At 43.0% G+C, this 8956-nt stretch overlaps 1 protein-coding gene and 1 long non-coding RNA gene across 4 annotated transcripts; one reads left to right on the top strand and one right to left on the bottom strand.

Annotated features, from left to right (window-relative positions):
- Positions 1 to 322: 322 nt before the first annotated feature.
- On the top strand, positions 323 to 5415 carry LOC135395461 (uncharacterized). The gene is made up of 13 exons (XM_064626658.1): positions 323 to 416; positions 517 to 701; positions 953 to 1000; positions 2027 to 2086; positions 2187 to 2240; positions 2509 to 2559; positions 2749 to 2808; positions 3730 to 3771; positions 3850 to 3894; positions 4063 to 4116; positions 4438 to 4482; positions 4551 to 5002; positions 5151 to 5415. The coding sequence occupies exons 1-12, from the start codon at positions 341 to 343 to the stop codon at positions 4713 to 4715; spliced, it is 885 nt and encodes a 294-aa protein (XP_064482728.1). The 5' UTR covers positions 323 to 340; the 3' UTR covers positions 4716 to 5002; positions 5151 to 5415.
- Positions 5416 to 7487: 2072 nt separating this feature from the next.
- LOC135395460 (uncharacterized) lies at positions 7488 to 8641 on the bottom strand. 3 transcript variants are annotated; one of them, XR_010423100.1, is made up of 4 exons: positions 8612 to 8641; positions 8259 to 8520; positions 8111 to 8181; positions 7488 to 7720 (listed from the first exon to the last, which is right to left on the bottom strand). It is a non-coding gene; the product is annotated as an uncharacterized LOC135395460 (long non-coding RNA). The 3 variants fall into 3 exon arrangements; XR_010423099.1 differs by having other exon boundaries at positions 8259 to 8620; XR_010423101.1 differs by having other exon boundaries at positions 7488 to 7652; positions 8259 to 8620.
- Positions 8642 to 8956: the final 315 nt, after the last annotated feature.

The following is an 8956-nucleotide window of genomic DNA, read 5'->3' as shown; positions in this document are numbered from 1 at the left end:
AATTAATTCGTAAATGATGAGAACACCAAACCGAAACTAAAATGCAAAGTGCACAGCCGTTCGCCCGGAAAAAGATACTGTGACGTCACCCAGCATTGTCGTCTGCTACGAACATGGAGGAAGGAAAATAAGGAGGGAGTGTGACGTCATTTTGCGCGATTCCGGAAGTTTGGGTGAGGAGAAGCAACTGGGACAAACAATCCTCCTCTCCCAGCTCTCCGCAGCTGTCAGAGGAGCTGTGAGTGCGAGTTTTGGTTTGCGATCGTGCGTTTCAAGGATCTTGAATTGCGTGTGTTTGTTGCAGTTGCACTTGAAACTTCATTTACATTCTTCAGCGTGTATGAGATGCCTACCTGCTGCGTGCAACGCTGCAGATCGCGCTCTCTTCGCAAAGAGCCTGGAGTTTCATTCCATTCGTGAGTATATGATCAATTCATATGCAAGGAAACTGGAAGTTGTTAGTCAGAAATACTGGACTTTAAGTTACGGCTGATTATTGCTTTCGTCACTGTGTAGGTTTCCAAAAAAACCCACAGCTAAGAGCAAAATGGATCGAGGCCTTGGGGAAAGACGTGAACTGGGTGCCGCCAGAGTGGAGCCGGGTTTGCTCGAAGCACTTTCACCCAGACGACTTCGTCCAAACGCAGTCTCTCGTCCGACTTCGTCCATGTGCAGTTCCCAGATTTTTCCCACAACATGAGGTAGGACGACATAAACGACGCAGAGCGCGCACGTGATACTTTTAATGCTTTCATCGTCAAATGGGTAGTCTAGCTTGACTGCTTGTTAGTTATCACGCTGGTTGCATGTCGCACGTGATATAAATATATCGTACTTTACGCTCAGTGGTACAGGAAGAAAGAAAATCATTTATCTCTATTTTCGCAAGGTACAGCGCTCTGGATACTTCAGGAAATATTTCAAACTAACAGATGTCCTCTATTTTCTTTAGCATGCTGGAACCACAAGTGGGGCTGAAGCTACAGTGGAAGGCACAATGGTGAGATAGTTATGCTTATCTTGTATTGTAGTGTATAGCAGAAAGAAGATACAGGATGTCCCAGAAAACGTGTCATTGAATTTTAATTTAAAAAACCTACGCCACCTAGAATCATGCGGCCAGCAGCATTTGTTCTTACTGGGTTCTTGCCACCTCCTGCTGTGCATATCATGTGTCCTAAGCTTAACTATGTAAAGTTTTGGGATCTGAACTCTGAAACTTGCCAAGTAAAGATCACTTACCCCACCAATGTGAAGAGAGTGCTGAATTTACTCAAATTCATGAAAATTTACAGGAATATTAAGGAGCTATCGCATTGGAAGAAATAGCCAAAAATCATGCTCTACGGAGCTCGCACAGGATAGCGTGCGACGAAATTTTCACCAAAATCTTTGTCAGTCCGACAAAAGGAGGTTGGAAACCCAGCCCACGTCGGCATGGCAGAGAGAGATAACACAGACATAGCTTATCGTGTCCGACTTCGGCTGGGGACCATGCATGCCTTCCCTCTTCCAATTTCAGGAGCTGTCACTTTTTCTACTATCACTCTGTGGGCTGGGTTTCCCACCTCCTTCCGTCGAACAGCGACTGCGCTGAAAAAGTCCTCGTGCGTTATGCTCAAGCACCCCGAGAAGAGTGATGTTCGGCTATTTTTTCCGATAGGATAGATCTTGAATATCACTGCCAATTATCATGAATTAGAGTAAATTCAGCACGCACTTCGGGGTAAAAAAGTGTCCTTTACTTGGCAAACTTCAGAGTTAACCTTCACAAAAATTTACATAATAAAACTTATAGGATACATGACATGCACGTAAGGAGGTGACAAAAACCTAGTAAGAACGAATGCCGTTGACCTCATGATTCTAGGTGGCGTAGTTTTTTAATTAGAATACAATGACATAGTTCTGGGACACCCTGTATGCTTGTTTTTCACATAACAGCTTATAGCTAGAAACCGAGTGAGAAAGACCCATGTTTATCATATGATAACTGTTGGAATAACTGGTTCCATATGCTCCACAGGACATCCCTACTGAAGACAGCACCCTGTCACACATTTCACAAGTGCCCCATGTAGAAGAGGTATGGGGAGCTGTCACGTGCAACTGTGCCACCGTGGACTTATGCACATTGAAGCTGTAGGACGTGTAAGGCCTCATTCATGTGGGCTTTAATTTTTCAGGTTGCTTCTACATCATTCGCAACACCACTGCAAACACAGGGGCGAGCCATAGAGGTACAATAGCAGCAGCGGCATCACTATAGGCTGCATGTCACCCCCCTCTCCCATAATGAATCTTTTTCCATATGTGATACACTGTACACAGTAGCATGGTCTGCAATACATAAAAATATATGTTACTGTACAGAAAGTGTAATACTGCTCCAGCACATCACCCCCTTCCGTCACATCACCCAGTGTGTACGGCAGGCCCCTAGTGATGCAATTGCATAGTAATCTGAATAGTGCATCTTGTGGGCTCATAGGTGTTTTCAAATTCCAGACTAGCTTTGAGCTGCTGTGGGACCCTCTCACCACTATGGAAATGGAAGTGGTAATGCATCACTTTTTATAGTTTCTCCTAGACTTGTTTTGTAGTTCAAGTCATGCGTATTCATAGCTGGCTAACTCTCTATCCCCAAAATGAATACAGCGATGACAGTTGGGCACATGGCAAGGAACGCATAGAGCGCTGAGTCAAGCGCTTACTTTTTTATGCAAGCTAACATAGTGCTTTTCACAGGATAGTTGCAGTCCTTCCACGGAACACCTCCCTGTTGAGCTGGTGTACCAAATGAGCCAGGTAACACAATTGTAAATTAATATACCACATGTGGGGGTATATGAGTGTAGATACTAGGTACATAGGTATACACTTGGTTAAAGTGACAATCCAGTAACAAAAAAAAGTTGTGTTCCTGATCTTCTGCCACAAGAATGTATATTTCATCTTCCTAACAGACCATAAAGGCACACTCACAATTGCCGTACAAAGTTCACCAAAATGTGCACATTGCGTCATTCCTGCTTACCATGCGATATTGCACTTGAATATGGTACGAAATATTCTCAACATGTGCAGAACAGTTAACAAAGTTGTCGAACTCTATATTGAAAAATGTGGTGTAGAGTTGGGTCTTATTCCATTAACTGTAACACAGTGTAATCTCATGTGATATCAGGAAGAAAATGAAACAGAGGGAGCTTCTCAGGTATTTTATGAACACAAGACACACAACGGCCATGCTGAATGTACAGTGTTCTCCAGTGCCTGTAATTCAGGACTACCTTTGGTCTGTACCTATATTGGTCATCGCCCTGAGTTTCAGAGCTTTAACGTAAGTGACAATGATGCAAAAGGGAGAAGGGGTAGAAAGGGGTTCCTCCAAACACAAGACACTAAGTACGCATAGTTAGTTCACAGCTATCGGTACGTGCAGGGCCAGCGTCTACTGGGGGGGGGGGGCGCAACTGTCCCCCTCCCCCTTCGAGTACGTGGAAAGGGCTGCCTAAAAGACAGAGTTTGGGCAACACGAATGCAGGGGGGAATAAATATCCCACTTGTCCCCCTGGAAGTGAAAGGTAGATGCCGGCCCTGGGTACATGCTTCATATTATACATTAAGGTGCAATCTAAGTGCACAAACACGTCCTGAATTTTTTTTAATGTATTGAGTTACATGCTCTAAAGAAATTTTAGCTGCTATGCTGAATTAATTTTGCAGGTAGTGGCTCCACCATCACTGATGAACCTCGTGACACAAAAGGTGAAATGAATACATACAGCAGCTTTTGGAGAGGAGTGAACTGATGTGCCTTATGTATCTGCATTCCTCACATTCTAGGGCACGTCACCAATTCCCTGTGACTCTCTGGTTGACATGCAGGCGGTAATATATTATCCAGCTTATGTGCTACTCAATAGGCTGTCAATTTAATTTTGTGTTCAGTTTACCAAGGTATTCTATTGCACTTGCTCAACAGAAATGAAATATGTAAATCTTCATTTACATCCATATTGCAATATGCAGGCTGACTTTCTTCTCCACACTTTACAGGAGAGTTCTAGTTCTGTGATGGGAGGTGCACCCTCTGTGGAGCAAGTTCAACAGGTAAAAGAAATATGCCTTAAGTAATTGTTTCCGCAGCGTGTTAAATATTTCCACAACTGCTAATGAGACCTGTTGCAGACCAGATGCAGTGACTTAAGCTAAGTCAGTGTAGAGACGCATTGCAGCTATTTATATGCACTGCGCACCCCACCAAGCAGGCCATAAAGCGCAGAATAAAATATTAGTGCCAATGTGCTTCTCTGGGTTCTCCTTTGTTCACTGCCTCTGACATAAAAGTTAACAGTTGTAGAGCTCGATGTTTTGCCTATATACTTAAAATAAATGAAGTAAATTCTACATCATGTCATGCTCCTGTTGCAGGAATCCCCCGTGCTATCACAAGAATACATGGAGGAAAAGGAACAGGTATAATGCCAGACAACATTTAGCTTGGATTGGTGAAATTTTACGTAAATGTTTTTATGAAAATGTAGCACGTTTCTGAACTCCTGTGGGACCCTCTTGTCAGCGTGGACACTGAGGAAGCTGAAGGACCACGAGAGGTACATAGTACTTCTGCTCTGACAAAGGAAAACAGTGTAGAGCTCCCCTTAACTTCACTTGGGGTATCATCACCTCCCTATGCCATGATGACCTAGTTGTGCATATATGCTCTTTCATGTAATGTGACGTAAGTGCCCTTGGAAACCACAGAATATAGTAGCCCTTACGCTCCCACATTTGAAGTTTACTGTTGAGTGCTGTCGTAATGGGGTCCCAAGTAGAGTTCTCAGAGTACATGTGGCTTTCTGAAAGGGCACCACATGCAAATTTCATGCAAATTTTACACATTACAATTTATTTGAGCAAATGGTAACTCTAGGGCACAAGTGGATCTGCACTCGAGGAAGACTCATCCTCTGGTTCTGGAAACCATGCAAGTCAGGTATGAATGGTGAATTCTATGTTCACAACCCCTAGCTGTCAGTTTCTTGCAAGCATATTGGCATAACAGGGCTCCAAAAGGAAACAGCATTCCAATGCAAACACTTGTGACACAAATAATGATATTCTAAATGTTTTTACCTATTTAGGTTGAAGAGGAAAGATTTACTTCCCTCCCTGGCCCTTCTACAAGTGCGCAAAAGTTATGGGTAAGCTCAGTCCCGTGTGTAGGTGCTGCAGACACACAGCTGCTAGCATTACGCAGTCATTCGTCGTTCGGCAAAAGCCCCGGATCCTTCTGTCTTGCATGGTGTGTAATTTTAGGTTACAGAGCAGGTGCATATAGCCGCATCTGCATTTAAATCTATCCATACTGATTCTCTTCTCACATGGCAGAATGTGCATGCATTTTAACCTCACTGCTCGAAATAAAATGTATACTAAACACTTGTGACTGATGATTCAATGATGATTTTACTAACATCTACTGACTCTGTTCTGCACAATGTACTCCTCTATGTGAATCAATAAACAAATGAATTTTTCTGAAATCAAGCATGTGTGACTATTTACCCTGAGATTATGCACCTTACAGAAGATGAACATGTTTTTTAGCAAAATAGTTATATTTACATGTCCCTTCTGTTCATATTGCAAATTAGCTATTGTTCTAAATAGGAATCATGACAGCAAAATAGTTATATTTACATGTCCTTTCTGTTCTTATGTAAATTAGCTATTGTTCTAAATAGGAATCATGACAGCAAATTACAACAGGGGGTAAGTTTGCAGTAGAATGGAAAGTTCTCTAGTATAATTGTTGTCTAAAATATTATAGACGGCGTACTGCAGGCTAAATGTGAACCCCATTTTCTTTATATATAACTATAAGCCTGTAACAGTAGTCTGAAGGCACATATCAGCTATACTATACCAGGATGACCAACCTCCTGAACCTGGAATTGTTGGGGAGAATGGTAGTAATATGTGCAGTAATTTTATCTGTGAGGTGTTTCTAATTATTGGGAAAAAAATATTACACTGAAACCGTCAGGACTGCAAGAACAGTCTCCCTTCGTCAATATTTGTCATGACGTGCAAGAGGTCTGAACACTGAAAAGAAACGAAGTGCAAGGGTGCAGGGGAGCTGGCACAATGTAAAACGACGATAAAACCTGAGACACTGAACAGAAAAAAGACGACACGACACGTTCTCAATGAATAAATGATAGGAAACGTCCCATTTATTCCTGTGACGACATCAGGTACAACAATGTGGTTTGCGCAAGCCCTGTAAACGGATTTGTGATTCATGTATCTGCAGTTCGTAAACTGGAGTACTGTGGGGACTAGAAAGCATTGTGAGTATGTGATCTGCCTGAATTAAATTAAGACCAAAAAGCAGTACCAGAAGCAGGCATTTACAGACCACATACTGGTGTGTATACATATTCACGAGGCATGGCCCAACATCATTTCGAAGACAAGGATATAACATTTACGAGAAAGTAAATTTCCTTCCCACTCGTGGTCATTTCAAGTAGTCCTGACAGTTCTATTAAAATGATAGAAAACAGTAAGGAGGGGTTTAGTAGACACCATGTATACATGCACCACATATATGCCGGTTTGAGAGTTTACGGGTCCTGTGCACAGATGGCAAAGTGTGCTGTAGGATAAAACCTTCCCATCCTCACAAGATTCTAACAAGGACATACCAAGTCAGAAAATGGAAAAATGTACATCACCAAAATTTTTGTTGTATATGGATCTGTTTTAGGCAAAATCCACAGCTGATACTCCAGAGAAAGCCTTCTTAAGAGAACGGGTCAAGTGGTATACGTCCCAACATACCAAAGGCAGCAAACAGATAAAGAGACTTCAACAGGCAAATCGACGTTTAAAGAAAAGAAATGCGGGGCTGAAAGGTGTGATTAAGGATTTAACAAGACAGAAGATCCTGCTTGAGGAGAATGTTGCAGTTTTGGAGAGCTTTGGTGCTACAAATCAAGAATTATTGAAAAGACAGGTTGCAAAACGCACAGGAAATCCCCTCCCCACACAGTAGTCACCTCAGCTGCGAGCATTTGCATTGACTTTACATTTTTATTCACCTCAGCCTATAACTATGTACGGAGTGTATTCGACACCTGCCTGCCTCATCCAAAAACACTGAGCAAATGGTACCAATCAGTTGATGGCAGGCCAGGGTTCTCAAAAGAAGCTCTGAATGCATTGAAAATGAAAGCAACAGAGAATAGCAAGTCAGGCTTTCCAACATTATGCAGTCTCATGGTGGATGAAATTTCAATCAGACAGCAGCTCCAATGGGGCGGCAAACAATTCCAAGGCTATGTTGACATGGGCACTGGAACAGATGGCGATTGCTTGCCAATGGCTAAGGCAGCATTCGTGATAATGGCAGTGGCTATTAATGGAAGGTGGAAGGTCCCGTTGCTATTTTCTTGTTGATGGACTCTGCGGTGAACAAAGGGCTGACCTAGTACAACGCAGTCTTGTCCTTGCCCATGAAGTGGGAGCGACTGTTGTCTCCTTAACTTGTGATGGGGCACCGTCAAACTTCGCAATGTTTAGACAGCTTGGGTGCAACTTCAGTGACCCCAAAAATTTGAAGACAAGTTTCCAGCACCCTGAAACAGGTGAAGTTGTTGTCGTTTTCACGGATCCTTGTCATATGCTGAAGCTCGTGAGAAATGCGCTGTGTGACAAGATGATCATAATGAGTCCAGACGGGAATGCTATAAAGTGGAATTTCGTCGAAAAGCTGCACAGTCTGCAACAGAAAGAGGGACTGCACCTTGCTAACCGTCTCCGCAGCTCACATATCGATTGGCGAAGACAACCAATGAAAGTCAGTTTGGCAGCTCAAGTTCTAAGTATGTCTGTTGCGGATGCCATTGCAGAATGTCGCACACAAGGGATGTATGGATTTGAAGAAAGTCAAGACACAGAACAATTTCTCCGAATCATTAATAATATTTTTGACGTCCTAAACTCAAGAAGTATGTATCAGAAGCACTGGAAAAAGCCACTGTATTCAGCTAACATCTCTTCCGTTCAGTTCCTATTCAACATTGCAGACACTTACCTGTCCAGCCTGAGAGAACATCCAAATGGCATCCCACTACTGAAGACCAATCGGAAGACTGGATTCTTGGGCTTCAAAATTGCAATGAAAAGCCTACTTATTCTCTATGATGAACTGGTTGTGAAGAAAAAGGTCCTGATGTACATACCATCTCATAAGGTGAGCCAAGATCATCTCGAACTTTTCTTTGGTGCTATCAGATCCCATGGACGGTGCAACGACAATCCTAGTGCCCAACAGTTCGCCGCAGCATTCAAGCGACTGATTGTGCAAAACGAAGTCAGAGACATCACCACTGGCAACTGCTTGCCACAGGAGCACATTGCGATACTCCATGTGAGCAGTGCAAGAGCCGCACATTCTGAAGAGGTCTTGAACGGGACAAGCGATCGAAGGCAACTGCTGCCAAGCTGTGAAGAAAACTTGGGTTTTGATGACGACCACGATTACTGTCCTGATCCTGGGCACATTTCAGAATGCGGGGGAATGATAGTTACATACATAGCAGGATTTGTTGTGCGCAAACTTCAGAAGTCCCTGCTGTGTGAAATGTGCATAAATGCACTAACTGCATCACCTTCTGAGGAACCAACATATGCTCTTATATATCGAAAGAGCAGAGGAGGGCTGCTCTATCCATCTGAAAGTGTAATCAAAATTGTACAGAAATCAGAACAAGTTGTCCGGATTGCCAGTGCAGAAAATAGACTCACGGCCAAGAACATCCTTGCACCAATGACTTCCGAAGTGCTCCACAAATTCCTCGACTGGAGCCTTTTTCCCTTGCTCCGTGATCACATGTTCGATCAAAGTCCTTTAGACAATCATTATGTCAATCTCGTGAAG

Source organism: Ornithodoros turicata, chromosome 5 (genome assembly GCF_037126465.1).
Source record: "Ornithodoros turicata isolate Travis chromosome 5, ASM3712646v1, whole genome shotgun sequence".
Lineage (NCBI taxonomy): Eukaryota > Metazoa > Arthropoda > Arachnida > Ixodida > Argasidae > Ornithodoros > Ornithodoros turicata.
This window is presented reverse-complemented; position numbering and strand designations above follow the sequence as displayed.

Excerpts from the sequence above, each read along its gene's own strand:
- LOC135395461 (XM_064626658.1), top strand. The coding sequence starts at position 341 with ATGAGATGCCTACCTGCTGCGTGCAACGCTGCAGATCGCGCTCTCTTC. Across the intron at positions 2,241-2,508 it reads CACAGGGGCGAGCCATAGAG|ACTAGCTTTGAGCTGCTGTG; the intron begins GTACAATAGCAG and ends TTCAAATTCCAG. Across the intron at positions 2,560-2,748 it reads CCACTATGGAAATGGAAGTG|GATAGTTGCAGTCCTTCCAC; the intron begins GTAATGCATCAC and ends TGCTTTTCACAG.